Below are 19,835 nucleotides of genomic sequence, written 5' to 3' on the forward strand. Positions count from 1 at the left end.
GTCAGAGCAAGCTGTGTTGCTCTTTGGCTGTGGACTTTGATTAACTATTTGAACTCTCTGCATCTCCATTTATCTCTCAATGGAAAGGGGATAATACACCCCTCACCAGATTGCTGAAGATTGATTGAATGAGATAAAGCACTAGCACACTTTGTTCATTTCCTGAGGCTGCCGCAGCAAATGATCAGAAAACTTAGAACAACAGAAACTTATTCCCACACCGTTCCCAAGGCTAGGAGACTGAAATCAAAGTGTCCGCAGGGCTTGCTCCCTTTGAAGGCTCTAGGAGAGCAGGACCCTGCTTCTGTCTAGCTTCAGGTGGCTCTTGGAAATCCTTCCTCAACTGTAGCTGTGTCACTCCCATCTCTGCCTCCGTGACCACATGGTCTTTTCCCTGTGTGTGTCTGTCTCCAAGCCTCCATCTCCTTATAATGATACCATCGCTGGGTTCAGGATCCACCCTAATCCAGTATGGATTGGGCTTTCTAGGTGGTGCTAGTGGTCAAGAATTCGTCTGCCAGTGCAGGAGACATAAGAGACGTGGGTTCGATCCCTGGGTCAGGAAAATCCCCTGGAGTAAGAAATGGCAACCAATTCCAGTATTCTTGTCTGGAAAATTCCATGGGAAGAGGAGCTTGGCAGGCTATAGTCTGTGGGGCTGCAAAGAGTCGGACACGACTGAGCGACCAGACACAATCCCATATAACCTCATCTTAACTTGATCATGTCTACAAAGACCTTATTTCAAAATAAGGTCACATGCAGAGGCACTGGGGGTAAGACTTTAGTATATCTTTATGGATGGCACAATTTAACCCCCTACAGGCACCTAGCCCAGGGAATGGCATATTGTAGGTGATCGAATGTCATTAATGTCCTTCACCTCTCCATTATTCTCCCTACAGCTGGAAAAAAAAAAAAGTTTGCCTTCTGTGAAAGAAAAAACCTTGAAAACAGATCACTGATCTACAGCCTTTAGTTCTCTTTAGACACAGACATTTTGTCTCTTTTCCATCAGTATTTTAATATAAGCTCTGTGAACTCCTTTTCATATGTATTGATTTGTTTTTTCTTATCTGGTAGGTACACAAATCAGGGCTCAGAGGGCTGTTGCCAGCACAAATGGAGAACTTGCATTTCAATTTGGTGCTAATCAAAATGTAAGATTTAGAATCAGGGTGTTTGCATCTGAAAACAGAATTGGTTTTCTGATCATCTCTGATAACAACCTCTGTGGACAGAGGCTGATTCATCAGAGGTGAGTCGTATGTGGCAACATGCTTGTATTCAGGTTTCAATAAGCCTCAGGACCAAAGCTCCTGGTTCTGACATAACTTGGCTTTGATTGTCTAGAAGGTCAAGTTGGCTTTGTTCATCTGTCAGATAAATTTAACCTTAACTACATACAGACTGCATTGGGATCCCAGGAATGAGAAATGGGTTAGTTGTCTCCCAGCTCCTAAATAATGTGTTAAATGTTCCCATAATCTGCAACCATTGTTTTAATTGAAGTGTATTGATTTACAATGTTGTTTTAATTTCAGGTGTACAGCAAAGTGATTCAGTTTTGCATATATATATTCTTTTTTCAGATTCCTTTCTCTTATAGTTTATTACAAAATATTGAGTATAGTTTTCTGTGCCGTACAGTAGGTCCTTATTGGTTATCTGTTTTATATAGATTAGGAAGTATATGTTAGTCTCAAACTATTTATCTCTACCCCGCTTACCTCTTTGGTAACCATAAATTTGTTTTCTATGTCTTTGGGTCTATTTCTGTTTCATAAATAAATTCATTTATATAATTTTTTAAAATGATTCCACTTGAAAGCTTTATCATATGATACTTGTCTTTCTCTGTCTGATTTAACTTCACTTAGTATGATAATCTCTAGATTTCACCCATGTTGCTGCACATGGCATTATTTCATTCTTTATTAATGTCTGAATAATATTCCATTGCATATATCTTCTTTATCCATTCATCTGTCAATGGACATTGGTTGCTTCCATGTCTTGGCTATTGTAAATTGAACACTGAGCATTGAGGTCTGCAGTCATTTTGAATTAAGCTTGCTGTCACAGGTTGGCTTCTTTGGAAGCAGGTGCTGAGATAGGGTTTGAGTATAACATAGTAGCCAGTGTGCAGAAGAGTTAACATAGCTGACCTGAGTTGGCTATCCTTAGAAAGGCCAGCTTACAAGGTGAGTCCTTGGCTGGCACTTGGGAACTTGGATTTCAGGATGATCCTCACCATTTACTGAACTAAGAGTGGCTCACGTTGCCTAAAGTGTTCTTATAAACAATATATTTTATGTTGAAAATGTTTTGTTTTCTTCTGGGAGCCTGGAATTTTGGTACATGCTTCCCAGGTGGCACTAGTGGTAAAGAACCCAGGAAACATAAGAGCCATGGGTTTGATCCCTGGGTCAGGAAGAGCCCCCAGAGAAGGGCATGGCAGGCTACAGTTTGTAAGGTTGCAAAGAATCAGACATGACTGAAGTGACTCAGCACACACACACGGTAGCAGGCAGAGGATGCCTACGTGACTAGTCCTGAGTAAAAGCCCTAGTTGCATGCATGCCTGTGTGTTCAGTTACTCAGTCATGTCTGACTCTTTGTGACCCCATGGACTGTGGCCCACCAGGCTCCTCTGTCCATGGAATTTTCCAGGCAAGAATACTGGAGTGGGTTGCCATTTCCTACTCCAGGGTTTGTTGTTGTTGTTCAGTCACTAAGTCATGTTCAACTCTTTGTGACCCCTTGGACTGCAGCACACCAGGCCTTCCTGTCCTCTAGTATCCGTAGGCCTCCACCCCTTCTACTTCTCCAGGGGTACCAAGTCTCAGATGAGTTTCCCTAGTGGACAGCATTTCACATGGGTCATCAAACTGATTACTGGAGGAATTAAGTCTGTCCTATGTGACCGCTGGGAGAAGACACTGGAAACTTGCTCTTGGTTTCCACTGGACTTTGCCCCACGTGCCTTTTCCTATTGCTGATTTTTCTTTGTATCCTTTCACTGTAATCATAGTGTGAGGATGACTATATACTGAGTCCTGTGAGTCTTTGTGAATCATTGAACCCAGGAGGTGGTCATGGGGTTCCCCCATCATAATCAGATCACCTGTGGAGGGGAGGAGCGGGGAACAGGACTGGGCAGAGGAAATGTTTCAGTTTTGCAAAATGAAAAAGTTCTGGAGATGGTGGTGATGTGTGGTCGTACTTAACATAACCGAAATGTACACTTAAAAATGACTAAAATGTTAAATGTTATATAATGTGTTTTGTTGCATTTAAAAAATAATTCATAATCTTCTTGTAAGTGGTTGAGCATTCAGAACGTAAAACTCCTGGAAAGCAAGATCCTTTTAAGAGGTCATCAGCCACACTAAAAGACAGTGGAGTGGCACCATCAGTATTCTGAGGGAAAAAGGTTTTGGACCTTGGACTCAGCCAAGATAACAATCACATGAGTGCAGAGTAACATGAGAAATAAAAGCATGTTCTACACAAATTTACTTGAGAGCACACAAATATGGAAAACACCCTATCAAACTAAAAAAAAATACAAGAAAAAGTAAGGAATGGATTCCAAAACATAGTTTTTCTTTAATCAGTAATATAACAATCTTATAGAAGGAACTTCCCTGGTGGCTCGGTGGTGAAGAACCCGCCCGCCAATGCAAGAGACACAGGTTCTATCCCTGGGTTGGGAAGATCCCCTGAAGAAGGAAATGACTACCCACTCCCGTATTCTTGCTTGGGAAATCCCATGAACAGGGGAGTTTGACAGGCTGCAGCCTGTGGGGTCACAAAGAGTTGGATATTACTTAGTGACTGAGCATGCGTGGAATACAGAAAGCAGTAAAGAGAGACCTCCAGTGACAGCAGTGCAGCAAGCCTGGAAAGTAGCCAGTCCTGGGCAGATTGGAATGTCAGAGAGCTCCTGGAGTGATGACGTTAAGGAACAACAACAACAACAACAAAATAACTCCCTGCAGCAACTAATATTAAGGAAATGGATGTCACAACAGGAAGAAAAAAGAAAAGCAATGAGAAACCCCAGGAAAAACAAAAAGTTACACAAAGAAGTGTTGGTCCAAATTGAAGTTTTCTAAAAATATGTCATGATTTTGAAAATTGATAGGGTAAGAAAGGGCACTGCATTAAAAATATGTCACTTTTAGGGGCATATATTGGGCTTCCCTGGTGGTTCAGACAGTAAAGATTCTGCCTGCAATGCAGAAGATCTGGTTTTGATCCCTGGGTCAGGAAGATCCCCAGGAGAAGGGCATGGCAACCCACTCCAGTATTCTTGCCTGGAGAATTCCATGGACAGAGGAGCCTGGTGGGCTACAGTCTGTAGCGTCACAAAGAGTCGGACCTTACTGAAGTGACTTAGCATACACACGCACAGAGGGGTGTATATTTAGTTACACAGGATTACATTCAGTTAATTTGAGTGAATTTGCATACCCATTCATATGCAGTGAATACAGACATCTAATCATAATCATCAGAGTCTTTAATATTTTTTATTTTTAGAATTAACTTATAAACCACTACAAAGACTTAATTGTGATTGCAGAATATACACACATATAGGTATGTATAAAATAAACAATAAATTCTGGAGGGCAGAAGTAGTGAAAAGAGAGATGGAGGAGGAAAATATTGGGCTTTAGTTTCATGACGTTTCTTAGTAAGAAGACAAGAAATATTCTCTAAATTTAATGCCATAAAAATTGAGTTTCAACTTTTCAAAGTTAGGCAAAGATAGCTAACTGAATATAACTATTAAAATTGGGAGGAAGTGTAAGGAGGGATATAAAGCCTTTGGGAGGTAACAAATCCTTCAGATTTTTAGGGTAAAAATTCATGACCTAAATCCACATCTGTCATAGCAGGAATTCATAAACAATGTGTAATGTTGATAAATCGAGAAATAAAGATGCATGTGTAATTTTTAGCATATTTAAGTTAACTAACCATTCTGGTTCACTAAACTATAGAAACTAAAACCAGTATCTATTTAACTATCTAACCCTGTGGGAAGCAGAGTTAGAAGAGGGTGCAGAAGGTCACATAGGGTATTCACTTTCCTTTTTAAACCCTTGCCTTCTGTCAAAAACCCCTTTTCTCCCACTGGCATGCATGTGTTACCCTGCTTCTCAAAATTTATAAAATGGCTGAATGATTGCCCATTATATGGATAGAATAATTCATAGAATCTTAAAATATTTAACCATTCTCCACATTGTGGAGCATTTAGGATACATCCACATTTGTTATTTTATTTAATGTTCTTAAAAACAGTCTTATATGTCAATAAATCTTCTGTGCATATCAACCAACCTGTGTGTAACTTTTTTTTTTTTACTTTATTTATTTTAATTGGAGGCTAAGGAATGGGATGGGGAGGGAGGTGGGAGGGGGGTTCAGGATGGGGAATACATGTAAACCCATGGCTGATTCATGTCAATGTATGGCAAAAACCAATCTGTGTGTAAACTTTTATGTATAGCTTTGAATTATCTCCTGAGGCATGAACCCTAGATGTGAGGGGTGGACATTTTAAAGCCCCTTGTTAAGGACACAGACCTTTTTTCCCTTTCATTTTTGAGAATAGACATTTTGTAAAAACTCTCCAAAGTGTCAAAGTATCATCAAAATGGGAGGCTCTCTCAGGCCAGGCCTGTTTTGTTTTTTTAGCTATTTTTATTTATTTATTTATTTATTTCAGCTGCACCAGATCTCAGTTGCAGCATGCAAACTCTTAGTTCTGGCATATGAGATCTAGTTCCCCTGACCAGAGATCGAACCCGAGCCTCCTGCTTTGGGAGCACGGAGTCTTAGCCACTGGACCACCAGGAAGTTCCCAGGCCTGTTTTTGAGATAACCTTCTGATGAAATGAGTGGTTAATGGCCACTACATAACACCCCCCTTTCTGGACCAGTGGAGTCGCCTTGGGTCACCCAGCCTACAGGGGAAGGCAGGGCAAAAATCACATTTCGTGAGCAACTTTCACGGTCAGGCCCTCTTCTGATGACTTTGTTGGATTTTGTTCATGTTTCTTGTTTAACCCTCAGTACAACCTTTGGAGGGCTCTCATCTCTGTCTTACAAGGGAAGAGCAAAGGCAAAGAGAGATGAAGTGAGAACTTCCCTGGCTGTCCAGTGGCTAAGATGTTACCTTCCAATGCAGGGGTGGGGGTTTGATCCCTGGTTAGGGAGCTGAGATCCCACATGCCTTGCAACCAAAAGGCAAAATATAAAACAGAAACAATATTGTAACAAATTAATAAAAGACTAAAAATGCTCCGCACCAAAAAGAGAGAGAGAGAGAGATGAAGTGATTTGCTCAATGCCACATGGCCACGAGGTAGCAGAGCTGGGCCCACGCCCAGTGGTCTGAGTCTAGAGCCCAAGCTTCAGCTGCTGTGCTGCTCTAGGCCCTTTCTGTAAGAAGCGTGTAGTCTGGGTCAGCCCTGGCCAGTGCCCACAGGAAGAGCATAATCACACAAAGGAGAACGCATCTCCATCTTATTAGCTTCTAGCATGTAGCCTGGTACCCAGTAGACACCCAATACATATTTGTCAATTAAATAAAAGAGTCGAACTTTGCATGCAACTCCTCTGTGTTTTTATTTGATTTACTCTCCCTGCTGTGAGAAGTAATGTCTTTATCCCGATGTTACAGATAACAGAACTGAGGTTGTCAGAGGTCAAGTCCCTGGCCCCCAGATATTGTTACCTTCCAGCTCTTTTGATAGAGGAGGCATTCCAATTCAGGTCTGGAGGATTTGAAAGCCAGAGCTGTCCTCATTTTACTCAAAGTGTCTTTGGGAGGATTCAAGGAGTTAGTTCTTGTGAAACCTTTAGCCCAGGGGTTCTCAGAGAGTGGCCTCTGGTCAAGAAGGACGGCAGTAACTCCTGGGAACTTGCTAGAAATGCTTCTTTTCGGTTGCTGCCCAAGGTCTGGTGACGCAGAATCCCTGAGTGTGGAATGCAGACCTTGCAGGTGATTCCGACGTGAGCCCTGACGTGAGAGCATGACCTTGGCCCCAGGCCTGCCCCATGCTGAGTGCTTAGGAAGATGGCAGCTGCTGCTGTCTGGTGTCGTGTTCTGGATCCCAAAGAGATGGTGGAGGGAGGGGTGGAATGTAGGGGGAGTCTAGAACTTACTGCTTCTCACAATTGTTACTTGGTGCGGGCTACTCCCGGCCCATCAGTGAATCCACATTAGTCCCAGGATGTCACAGAGTGGAGCCCGGAGGAAGCCGTCCAGGAGAGAGTACGCCTGACACATTGAATGAAGCTCGCGTGAGCTCTGCAGCCCACCCTGGGTGGTCATTTATTGGGCTGCCTTCTGCTGTGTGATGCCGCGGCTGCCACGTGCATCTTCCAGAGTGACCCCGACATCCAAAGTGGGCTCCACCCTTAATGGGTAGTGGTCCTAGGGCCGGGGGAGTGGACAGCCTTGAGGGAAGTTGAGGGCACTATGGATTCTTCCTCTGGCCTCTGCAGAAATTCTGCCCGACTGAAAGCGTGTCATGGTTCCTTCCTGCTGCCTTAGGATTGTTACATATTTGATTGGGGGATTTAACATTCCTGAGTGCCTGTGATGTGCCAGCCTTGGGGTGGTTGGTCCTGTCATGCGCAAGCCTCCATGCTCAGCTCCTTGAAGTGCTTGGGCCCAAAGAGGTTCAGCAGTGGTCCCAAGGTAACCAGCTAATCGGAGGCAAAGCTTCATCCAAACCCAGGCTGGTCTCACTGACTCTGTTCTTGTTCTTTTCTAACTCAGTCGTAACTTGCCTTGAAAGATGTGAAGTGACCACGAACAGATCTGTTTCTCTCTCTTATCCCCACAGGTTCTGCCAAACCATGGCCTCCACGCAGCAGGGTTCTGCATGGCCTTCATCCTCTCCCTGGTGCTGACCTGGGCTGTGCTTTTCTTCATGGTTCGATACCAGTGTGTGAAGGGAAGCTTGCTTAGCAGACATCAGGTGGGAATCCACGCACATCTTTTTCCTGGAGGGCAGTTGGTTGGTGGTAGATGTGAGGTTCAAGTTTATCCCTCAACTCTGGATGGATGTCAGGACCCCTGGGGAACCGTGATGCATGCTCAAAGCTAGGCCCTCCTGCACAGACTCGGACTGCTTTACCGGGAGGCATCCCCATCATTAGTTGTTTTTAAAAGCCCCTTGGATGATTCTAACCAGATGGCCAGGATTGGGAACCCCTAATTCTGGCTGAATCACTGAGTGCCTGCCTGTGTGGCCCACTGTGCATTCATGCCACACCCTGATTCAGGTCCTGGTCTGCCCTTCGTCCTCAGGATGAAGCCCAGATGGCTTAGTGTGGCTTATAAAGAGAGCCCCCTGTGGTCCAGCTTCACACCCCAACATCCCGCTCTAGACGATGACTGCTGAGCTCTCCACACTCACCAGGATGCTTCTGTAATACTCCCTCTGCTCTTCAATGAGCAGGCCTCTGACACGTCCTGTAAGACTCATCTCTGGCCTTGCCTCTCCTTGGAAGTCGTCACTTGGCCACTTCCTGGCCGAGTCAGGGGCCCTCCCCCTGGGTTCCTGCCCTGGCTTCTGGACCACGCCCCTCCCCACCGTTTATCCCCGTCTGTGAACTCCTCACTCTCTGTGTTCCTGTCTTGGTCTGCATTCCCACAGAAGCACACCCTGAGACCAGGATCCAAATGCAAATAGTTGATATGGAAAGTGACCCCAGGAAGTAAAGGTAGGGGATGGGGGAGTGAGGTGGCAAGGAAGGCAGCCAGTCAAACTACCACTGTGGGTACCAGGTGCTTCTTCGTCCCACCTGGGAACTCGGGACAGTGTAGAACCAGCCTCAGAGTCATCCTGCCTGAAGGGAGAAAGAGAATAGGTATTGAGTTATGAAATGCTGCTGGTTGAGGACAGGGGTGGGGAGGGGGCCAGGACAAAGGCCCTAGTTCCCTGACATGGACTCTGAAGGCCAGAAGGAGCCTTCAGGAAAAGAAGTGTAGGTCTTGGCTGGTAGATCTTGGGCTCAAAGGCATGGAAGAGCAAGGGCAGGGGTCATGGTTGGAGGACTGATGCTAGCTGCTGTAATCCCCATTGCCTGGCAAGGAGCCTGGCACTTGGCACTTGGTGAGCATGTGAAGGAATGAGTCTCCACCATCACCCTGCAGCCAATCAGAGGATGCACAGATGGAGGCAGGGAAACAGGTTGCTGTCCTAGGATGAGAAGTCACTGCTGGGGGTGAGCACCCTGAGGGGTGGTTCATTTCTGCAGGACCATGGGGCCTGGGTGACTGTCACCCAGAGGTCCAGCAACTTGAAAGGAACATTTGTCATCTTTTTCCTTCACCGTGTAGTGAGGAAACTGAGTCCAGTAAAGCTAAACAGCCCTCAGATGGCCAAGTATAGGCTGAGACCTGGCTTCCAGGGACACACCCCGCCTCTGGAGGCTGGTAGTCCTGACCCGTTGTTCATTTTGTCTCTACTTCCTGGAGGAGAGACTTGTCATTTCAAAGTGAGGTCAACCCACAATCTCCTTGACAGGCAGAAGTGGCAAAAAGAAAAATGGCCCATCTAATGAGACATTCTACTTACTCTCCCAAAGCTGTTATCAATCACAGATGAACGAGACTCACCCTGTTCTTTCGATGAAGGAGCAGAATTCATTTCTCGGAGATTAAAGGCTGATTGTTACAACCACAGGAGGAAAGCAAAGTGTGAATTTGATTTAAGATCTGAAGACTCTAGTAGTATTTTTTTTTCCAACATCACAATATGAAATCTTTCCACATTAAAAAAAAATTTTTTTTCTTTGTGGTGGTGATCAAGGAGAAAATGTGTTATAAAGCAGAAGGTAGCGTTTAGAGTTAGGTAGACTTTGGATCAAATACCATGCAGGCTCTTTATGAACTGTGTGAACTCTAATAATGTCATTTTCATCTCTCTGAGCTGCATTTTCTATATATGTAAAGTGGGGACATCAACACATTTTGTGTAACATTTTCGTGATATAACTCATACAAGGCACCGAGACAGAAATTCTTAAATGTTAGTATAATTATTATGCATTTTTGTGACATTAGTAATGTCAGAGAGCAACACAGATACATCATCTATCCAACTGAAGGATTGAGCTTAATTGTCTCTGATGTCACTTCCATCTGACAACTCTATATTCTGATTAGAAACCAACCAGATCCATGATGTTGAAGTCCATCTGCCATCTGTTAATTCTTCTGCATCATGATGACGGTGACAGTGATGGTGATAATATAATGGTGTTGGTGGCGATGATGGTGGTGATGGTGATATATGATGGTGTTGGTGGTGATGATGAGGATGGGGGAATGATGATGATGGTGATGGTGAAATATTTGTATTAGATCTTTATTGTTATAAAGCTCTTTCTATCCCCTGCTTTGTTTTATCCACACAACAAGTCTGTGCAGGGCTACTGGAATTATGATCCCATTTCTTTGATGAGAAAACGAGGCCCAGGAAAGTGCAATGTTCTGCCTGAGTCTTGTCTGCTCACCACCAGTGGTGAGGCCAACTAGGTTCTCTGATTACAGATGCCCACATTCCCTCATGACTTTTCCAGCATGTGACATTCACAGGAAGGCCCACTCAACTGTTGTTCCTGAAATTCTCTTGAAGGTTCAACATCACGAAAACAAGCTGGAACACTCCCAGTTCACCTCAGCTGATGGTGTGAATGAAGATCTCGCTCTCAATGACCAAATGATAGACATTCTGTCTTCTGAGGACCCCGGGAGCATGCTTCAGGCCTTAGAAGAGTAAGTATTCTCAGTCACATTATATTTCCATGGATATCATGAATGTTCTATCTACAGCAGCATGAGAGCAAACACTGAATGTATTTTGTTCATTAATTCATCCACTTATCATTCATTTGTCACTCAGTAGTCATAATCTTTGGAAGAAAAGTTATGACCAATCTAGACAGCATATTAAAAAGAAGAAACATTACCTTGCCAACAAAGGTCCATATAGTCAAAGCTATGGTTTTTCCAGTAGTTATGTTTGAATGTGAGAGTTTGACTATAAAGAAAGCTGAGCACTGAAGATTTGATGCTTTTGAACTGTGGTGTTGGAGAAGACTCTTGAGAGTCCCTTGGACTGAAAGGAGGTTCAACCAGTCCATCCTAAAGGAGATCAGTCCTGAATATTCATTGGAAGGACTGATGCTGAAGCTGAAACTCCAATACTTTGGCCACCTGATGCAAAGAACTGACTCATTGGAAAAGACCCTGATGCTGGGAAAGATTGAAGGCAGGAGGAGAAGGGGACGACAAAGGATGAGATGGTTGGATACCATCACTGACTCAATGTACATGAGTTTGAGTAAGCTCTGGGAGTTGGTGATGGACAGGGAAGCCTGGCGTGCTGCAGTCCATGGGCTCGCAAAGAGTCTGACATGACTGAGCGACTGAACTGAGCTGAACTCAAGTGAGTCATAATCAAACAACTGCCATGCCCTGAACACTATGCCTGGTATTTAAGAAAAAAGACAGAACATAGTTTGAGCTGTGAGACAGTCTGACCTAGTGGGAAGACAAACACAGAAATGGAAGTGACCATGAAAATTTGATGAGTACCATGCTAAAATTGGGGCTCGCTGAGCACAAAAGAAAAGGTAATTACCTCTGAGCAGGTCATAGAAATGCTTCCCAGAGGAAGAGATATTTTAACTAATTCTTAAAGATTTTCAAGTAGATTAAGTGAAGAAAGGCGTTTCAGGCAGAGGAAAGACAGGGCAGATGTCAAGACAGGAAATGAGCAAGTTATATACGTTTGGTGAAGTGTCAGTAACTCAGTATGACTGATGTGTGGATTGGGGTCTTGAGTAGTGTAGTGAAGGAAAGAAAGTGACATATTGAGAGAGAATCCAGACCAGGTGATATGACTGTTGGCTAAACTGGGTTCAGTTCTTTTCTTTTTGTCTATTTATCGATTTATTAACCTTTAAGAACCAAGATCTGTGTTTTTTTTTTTTTTTACTTATTGAGTTAACTTTAGTTTATAACATTTTTAAGTTTCATGTGTACCACATTATATTTCTACCTCTGTATATATACAGAAGTAGAGTATATTTATGTAAATATTTAGTATTTTATATATGTATATATAAATAGAGGAAAACAACAGAATGGGAAAGACTAGAGATCTCTTCAAGAAAATGAGTGATACCAAGAGAATATTTCATGCAAAGATGGGCTCGATAAAGGACAGAAACGGTATGGACCTAACAGAAGCAGAAGATATTAAGAAGAGATGGCAAGAATATACAGAAGAACTGTACAAAAAAGATCTTCACGACCAAGATAATCACAATGGTATGATCACTCACCTAGAGCCAGACACCCTGGAATGTGAAGTCAAGTGGGCCTTAGAAAGCATCACTACGAACAAAGCTAGTGGAGGTGATGGAATTCCAGTTGAGCTATTTCAAATCCTAAAAGATGATGCTGTGAAAGTGCTGCACTCAATATGCCAGCAAATTTGGAAAACTCAGCAGTGGCCACAGGACTGGAAAAGGTCAGTTTTCATTCCAATCCCAAAGAAAGGCAATGCCAAAGAATGCTCAAACTACTACGCAATTGCACTCATCTCACACGCTAAGAAAGTAATTCTCAAAATTCTCCAAGCCAGGCTTCAGCAATACGTGAACCGTGAGCTCCCTGATGTTCAAGCTGGTTTTAGAAAAGGCAGAGGAACCAGAGATCAAATTGCCAACATCCGGTGGATCATGGAAAAAGCAAGAGAGTTCCAGAAACACATCTATTTCTGCTTTATTGACTATGCCAAAGCCTTTGTGTGGATCACAATAAACTGTGGAAAATTCTGAGAGAGATGGGAATACCAGACCACATGACCTGCCTCTTGAGAAATCTGTATGCAGGTCAGGAAGCAACAGTTAGAACTGGACATGGAACAACAGACTGGTTCCAAATAGGAAAAGGAGTACGTCAAGGCTGTATATTGTCACCTGCTTATTTAACTTATATGCAGAGTACATCAAGAGAAACACTGGGCTGGAAGAAGCACAAGGTGGAATCAAGATTGCCGGGAGAAATATCAATCACCTCAGATATGCAGATGACACCACCCTTATGGCAGAAAGTGAAGAGGAGCTAAAAAGCCTCTTGATGAAAGTGAAAGAGGAGAGCGAAAAAGTTGGCTTAAAGCTCAACATTCAGAAAACGAAGATCATGGCATCTGGTCCCATCACTTCATGGGAAATAGATGGGGAAACAGTGTCAGACTTTATTTTTGGGGGCTCAAAAATCGCTGCAGATGTTGACTGCAGCCATGAAATTAAAAGACTCTTACTGCTTGGAAGAAAAGTTATGACCAACCTAGATAACATATTGAAAAGCAGAGACATTACTTTGCCAACAAAGGTCCGTCTAGTCAAGGCTATGGTTTTTTCAGTGGTCATGTATGGATGTGAGAGTTGGACTGTGAAGAAAGCTGAGCGCCAAAGAATTGATGCTTTTGAACTGTGGTGTTGGAGAAGACTCTTGAGAGTCCCTTGGACTGCAAGGAGATCCAACCAGTCCATTCTGAAGGAGATCAGCCCTGGGATTTCTTTGGAAACTCCAGTACTCTGGCCACCTCATGCAAAGAGTTGACTCATTGGAAAAGACTCTGATGCTGGGAGGGATTGGGGGCAGGAGGAGAAGGGGATGACAGAGGATCAGATGGCTAGATGGCATCACGGACTCGATGGGCTTGAGTCTGAGTGAACTCCGGGAGCTGGTGATGGACAGGGAGGCCTGGCGTGCTGCAATTCATGGGGTCGCAAAGAGTTGGACACGACTGAGCAACTGAACTGAACTGAACTGAACTGATATATATATATATATATTTATTATTATATGCATATATATATATATACAGAGAAGTAGAGTATCTATGTGAGTATCTACGGCATGCTCACCACCAAAAATTTAGTTTCTTTCCATCACCATACAGTTGATCTGCTTTATCCATTTCATCTTCCCCCAGCAGCTTCCTCTCTGCTGCTGCTGCTGCTGCTAAGTCGCTTCAGTCATGTCCGACTCTGTGCGACCCCATGGATGGCAGCCCACCAGGCTCCTCCGTCCATGGGATTTTCCAGGCAAGAGTACTGGAGTGGGGTGCCATTGCCTTCTCTGGCTTCCTCTCTAGTAACCACGATTCTGTTCTCTGTATCTACAAGTTAGTTTTTGTTTGAGTTTGTTCATGTGTTTTGTGTTTTCGTTTTCTATATTCCACAGATGAGTGAAATCATATGGTATTTTCCTTCTCCATCTGACTTATGTCCCTTATATAATACCCTCAAGATCCATCTATGTTGTTGCAAATGGAAAGATTTCATCTCTTTATGGCTGAGTAGTATTCCATTACCCATTTATCCGTTGATGGGCATCCATTATCCATTCATCTGTTCAGGTCCATTCATCTGTCCAGGTCCATTCATCTGTCATCATTATGCATTCATCTGTTCAGGGCCATTCATCTGTCATCCATTATCCATCCATCTGTTCGTGGGCATTTAGATTGTTTCCATAACTTGGCAGTTGTGAGTAATGATGCAGTAAGCGTGGGAGTCATGTATCTTTTCAAATTAATGGTTTCATGTTATTTGGTAAATACCCCAGAGTGGGATAACTGGATCATATGGTGGTTCTGTTCTCAGTTTTTTGAGGAATCTCCAGACTATTTTCCATAATGGCCATTGCTGTTTAGTTTCTCAGCCATGTCTGACTCTCTGTGACCCCAAGGACTTCAGCACACCTGGTTTCTTCATCCTTCACTGTCTCCAGGAGTTTGCTCGAACTCATGTCCATTGAGCTGATGATGCTATCCAACCAACATTCCCACCAACACTCACTGGATAATAGTCATTCTAACAGGTGCAAGGTGATATCTCACTGTGGTTTTAATTTGTGTTTCCCTAATAATTCATGCTGTTGTTTTCACATGTCTGTTAGCCATCTGTATATCTTCTTTGAAAAATGTCTATTCAGTTCCACCCATGTGTTAGTGGGTTGTCTTGTTGTTGTTGAGTTGTATCAGTTCTTTATATGTTTTGGATATTACTGCTCATTAGATATAATTGCTTGCAAATATCTTCTCCCATTGAATAGTTTTTTAATTTTGTTAATAGTTTTCTTTGCTGTGCAGAATCTTTTTAGTTTGCTGTAGTCCCAGTTGTTTATTTTTGTTTTTGATTCTTTTGCCCGAAGAGACATACCTGGGCAGATGTTGCTAAGACCCATGACCAAGAATGAACTGCCTATGTTTTCCACTAAGACGTTTATAGTTTCAGGTTTTACCTTTTAGTCTTCAGTCCATTTTGAGTTGATTTTCAAGTATGATGTGAGGTAGTGGCCTAGTTTCATTTTATTTGTATGTGCCTGTTCAGCTTTCCCAGTGTCATTTATTGAAGAGACTATCCTTTATCCATTGTATGTTCTTTGCTGCTATGTTGTAAATTAATTGTCCATATGTGCATGCATTTATTTCTGGGCTCTCAGTTCTGTCCCATTGATCTGTGTTTTTGTGCCAGTACTATGCTGTTTTGATTACTGTAGCTTTGTAACATAGTCTGAAAGCAGGGGTTGTGATACCTACAACTTTTTTTATTTTTTCCTCAGGATTGCTTTGGCTGTTTAGTCTTTGTGATTTCATATAAATTTTAGAATTTTTGCTCTATTTCTGTGAAAAATGTCCTTGAGATTTTGATAGGGATTTCATTGAATCTGTAGATTACTTTAGGTAATATGGATATTTTAACAAGGTCATCCTTTCAATCCACTAGCATGGAATATCTTTCCATTTATTTGTGCCTTCTTCAGTTTCTTTCAACAGCACTTTGTACTTTTCACTGTGCATGTCTTTCATGGCTTTGGTTAAATTTATTCCGAGTTATTTTATATTTTGTGTTGTAATTGTAAATGGGATTTACTTCTTCATGTCTCTTTCTGGTAGCTCATTGTTAACATATAGAAATGCAACAGATTTTTTTGGTGTTAATTTTGTACCCTGCAACTTATGTGTTTGTTTATTATTTCTTTCAGTTTTTTGGTGGAGTCTTTAGGATTTTGTATGTATAAAGTCATGTCATCTGCAAATAGTGACAGTTTTACTTCTTTCTTTCCAATTTGGATACCTTTAGTTCTTTTCTTGCCTCATTATTCTGGCTAGGACTTCCAACACCATGTGAAATAATTTCTCCCTTTGTGGGTGTATGTCTGCTCACTTAGTCATGTTCTACTCTTTGTGACCCCATGGCCTGTAGCCTGCAAGTCCATGTAATTTTTCCTGGCAAGAACTGGGATGAGTTGCCATTTCCTCCTCCAAGACATCTTGTTGACCCAGAGATGTAACCCATGTTTCCTACATTGGTGGGTGGGTTCTTTACCACTGAGCCACAAGGGAAGCCCCCATTTCTCCCTTTAAGTCTGTTAATAATTGTTTTATATATGTTGGTGCTCCTATGTTAGGTGCAAATACATTAATAACTTTTCTATCTTCTTGATAAATTTTCACCCTCATAATAATATGCTATCCATTTTTGTCTTCGAGTCTGTTCTGCTTGATATGAGTATGGCAAATCTGTATGCAGGCCAGGAAGCAACAGTTAGAATTGGACATGGAACAACAGACTGGTTCCAAATAGTAAAAGGAGTACATCAAGGCTGTATATTGTCACCCTGCTTATTTAACTTCTATGCAGAGTACATCATGAGAAACGCTGGACTGGAAGAAACACAAGCTGGAATCAAGATTGCCAGGAGTAATATCAGTAACCTCAGATATGCAGACGACACCACCCTTATGGCAGAAAGTGAAGAGGAACTAAAAAGCCTCCTGATGAAAGTAAAAGAGGAGAGTGAAAAAGTTGGCTTAAAGCTCAACATTCAGAAAACGAAGATCATGGCATCCGGTCCCATCACTCCATGGGAAATAGATGGGGAAACAGTGGAAACAGTGTCAGACTTTATTTTTGGGGGCTCCAAAATCACCACAGATGGTGATTGCGACCATGAAATTAAAAGACGCTTACTGCTTGGAAGGAAAGTTATGACCAGCCTAGATAGTATATTCAAAAGCAGAGACATTACTTTGCCGACTAAGGTCCATCTAGTCAAGGCTATAGTTTTTCCTGTGGTCATGTATGGATGTGAGAGTTGGACTGTGAAGAAGGCTGAGCACCAAAGAATTGATGCTTTTGAACTGTGGTGTTGGAGAAGACTCTTGAGAGTCCCTTGGACTGCAAGGAGATCCAACCAGTCCATTCTGAAGGAGATCAACCCTGGGATTTCTTTGGAAGGAATGATGATAAAGCTGAAACTCCAGGACTTTGGCCACCTCATGCGAAGAGTTGACTCACTGGAAAAGACTTTGATGCTGGGAGGGATTGGGGGCAAGAGAAGGGGACGACCGAGGATGAGATGGCTGGATGGCATCACTGACTCGATGAATGTGAGTCTGAGTGAACTCTGGGAGTTGGTGATGGACAGAGAGGCCTGGCGTGCTACGATTCATGGGGTCGCAAAGAGTTGGACACGACTGAGACTGAACTGAACTGAACTGACACACCCTTTTGGGCCATCATTTGCTAACAGTAGCATCCTCTGTTCCTTCACTTTGAACCTGTGTTCATCTGTAGAGCTGACGTGGGTCGCTTGGAGGCAGCATGTAGTTGAGTCCTGTTTTTTAATCCATCCAACCACTCCATGCTTTTTGATTGGTGAATTCAATCCAGTTACATTTAAGGTTATTATTGATAGATGAAGACAATACTACAATTTTGTTTTCTGGTTGCTCAATCTCTCCACTGTTCTTTTTTTTTTTTTTTTTCTCCTTGTGTTTCTGTCTGCTATTTTGATTTGATGGTTTTCTCTGATGTTTTCTCAGTGTCCTCCTTTTTATTTTTTGTTTTTCTCTTCTAGATTTATGTTTTGTTGTTACTGTGATGTTTGTGTAAAACTTCTCGTAGATAAAATAGTTGTCTTTTCCTGATGGGGATTCCCATGGCTCAGCAGTAAAGAATCCACGTGCAATGCACGAGATACAGGTTCGATCCCTGGGTCAGGAAGATCCCCTGGAGAAGGAAATGGCAACCCACACCAGTATTCTTGCCTGGAGAATCCCATGGACAGAGCAGCCTGGTGGGCTACTGTCTGCTGCCGCTGCTGCTAAGTAACTTCAGTCGTGTCTGACTCTGTGTGACCCCGTAGACGACAGCCCACCAGGCCTCCCCGTCCCTGGGATTCTCCAGGCAAGAACACTGAAGTGGGTTGCCACTTCCTTCTCCAATGCAGGAAAGTGAAAAGTGAAAGGGAAATTGCTCAGTCGTGTCCGACTCTTCGAGACCCCATGGACTGCAGCCCACCAGGCTCCTCCATCCATGGGATTTTCCAGGCAAGAGTACTGGAGTGGGGTGCCATGCCTTCTCCATCCACAAGGTCTCAAAGAGTCAGGCATGACTGAGCACACACATGCTGATAATATCACTGCATGGGTTCCATCTTTTTCTTCTTCCCCTTTTATTTTTTTGTTTTCTCAAATTATCCATTTTTATGTTGTGAGTTATGAAACTGAAGTAGTTATCATTGTTTCTTCTGCTTTCCCCCCTCCTTTAACCTTTAGGTGTAATAAAATGTTTTAAAACCTATTCTGGGAAAGAGTTACAATTTTCTCACTCTGTTTATCACCTTACTCAAGCTTTTGGGTGCTTTGCCTTTTTGTTTCTGGTCAAAAGTCTTCTTTCAACCCTTCTTGTAGGACAGGTCTAGTGATGATGAACTCCCTCAGCTGTTGGTTGCCTCAGAAAGCCTTTAATTTCTCCTTCATATCTGACTTATAACCTGGCTGGATAGAGTATTCTTGGATGACAGTTTTTATCTTTCAGTGTTTCGAGAATGTCATTCTGCTCCCTCCTGGCCTGTAAAGTGTCTGCTGAGAAACCTGCTGATAGCCTAACAGTGGTTCCTTTGTAGGTTGCTGTCCTTTTTACCCTGGCTGGCTTTCAATTTCTTTCCTTCTCATTGACTTTCAACAATTTTAATGTAATATGTCTTGGAGAAGGTCGTTTTGCATTGAGGTAATTAGCTTATAGGCTTGTCTATCTAATTCGTTTCCCAGCTTTGTGAATTTTCTGTTATCATTTCTTTAAATAAACTCTGTTGCTTTCTTCCTCTCTTCCCTGGGATGCTCATCACCCTCATGTTACCCTTCCTAACGAGCTGAATAACTCTCCTAGAATTTCCCTCTTTTTTAACATCTCGTTTCTCTTTCACCTTCTTACCAGTATCATTTCTAGATGTTTTTTTTTTGGGCTTGCTAATTCTCTCTTCCATGTAGGCTGCTCCATTTCCAATGTTTTCTAATGCATTATTTACCTTGCGTATGAGTTCTTCAACTCCAGAACTTCTGTCTGGTTCTTTTTTTGAGTTTGGTAAAGTATTCCTCCTGTTCATTAATTTTGTTCCTTGGTCCACTGAAACTGCCTTTCTGAGTTTTCTTGTAGCATGCTGAGTTTCTTCACGACAGCTGTTTTGAATTCTTTATGTGTTAGATCTCAGTATTCCGTGACTTTGAGTTTGGTTTCTGAAGAATTGTTATTTTCTTTTTGTGGCACATTGTTTCTGTGGTTCTTCATGGTGCTCGTGAGTTGTTCCTCTGCCAGTGCACTTGAAGTAGCAAACATCTTTTTGATTGATTCTGAGCTGCCTCTAGATATACTTAAGAATTAACACTTTTCATCCTTCCCACGTGGCACTAGTGGTAAAAAACCCG

At 42.6% G+C, this 19,835-nt stretch overlaps 1 protein-coding gene across 1 annotated transcript in view; it reads left to right on the forward strand.

Annotated features, from left to right (window-relative positions):
• The window catches only part of EVC2 (EvC ciliary complex subunit 2), a 162,086-nt gene that overhangs the window by 42,116 nt on the left and 100,135 nt on the right, over positions 1–19,835 (forward strand). Inside the window, exons 8-9 of the mRNA XM_040238361.1 lie at positions 7,875–8,009; positions 10,677–10,816. Of these exons, the coding sequence (XP_040094295.1) occupies positions 7,875–8,009; positions 10,677–10,816 (275 nt within the window). The remainder of the gene's footprint in view (positions 1–7,874; positions 8,010–10,676; positions 10,817–19,835) is intronic.

Source organism: Oryx dammah, unplaced genomic scaffold (genome assembly GCF_014754425.2).
Source record: "Oryx dammah isolate SB20612 unplaced genomic scaffold, SCBI_Odam_1.1 HiC_scaffold_3, whole genome shotgun sequence".
NCBI lineage: Eukaryota > Metazoa > Chordata > Mammalia > Artiodactyla > Bovidae > Oryx > Oryx dammah.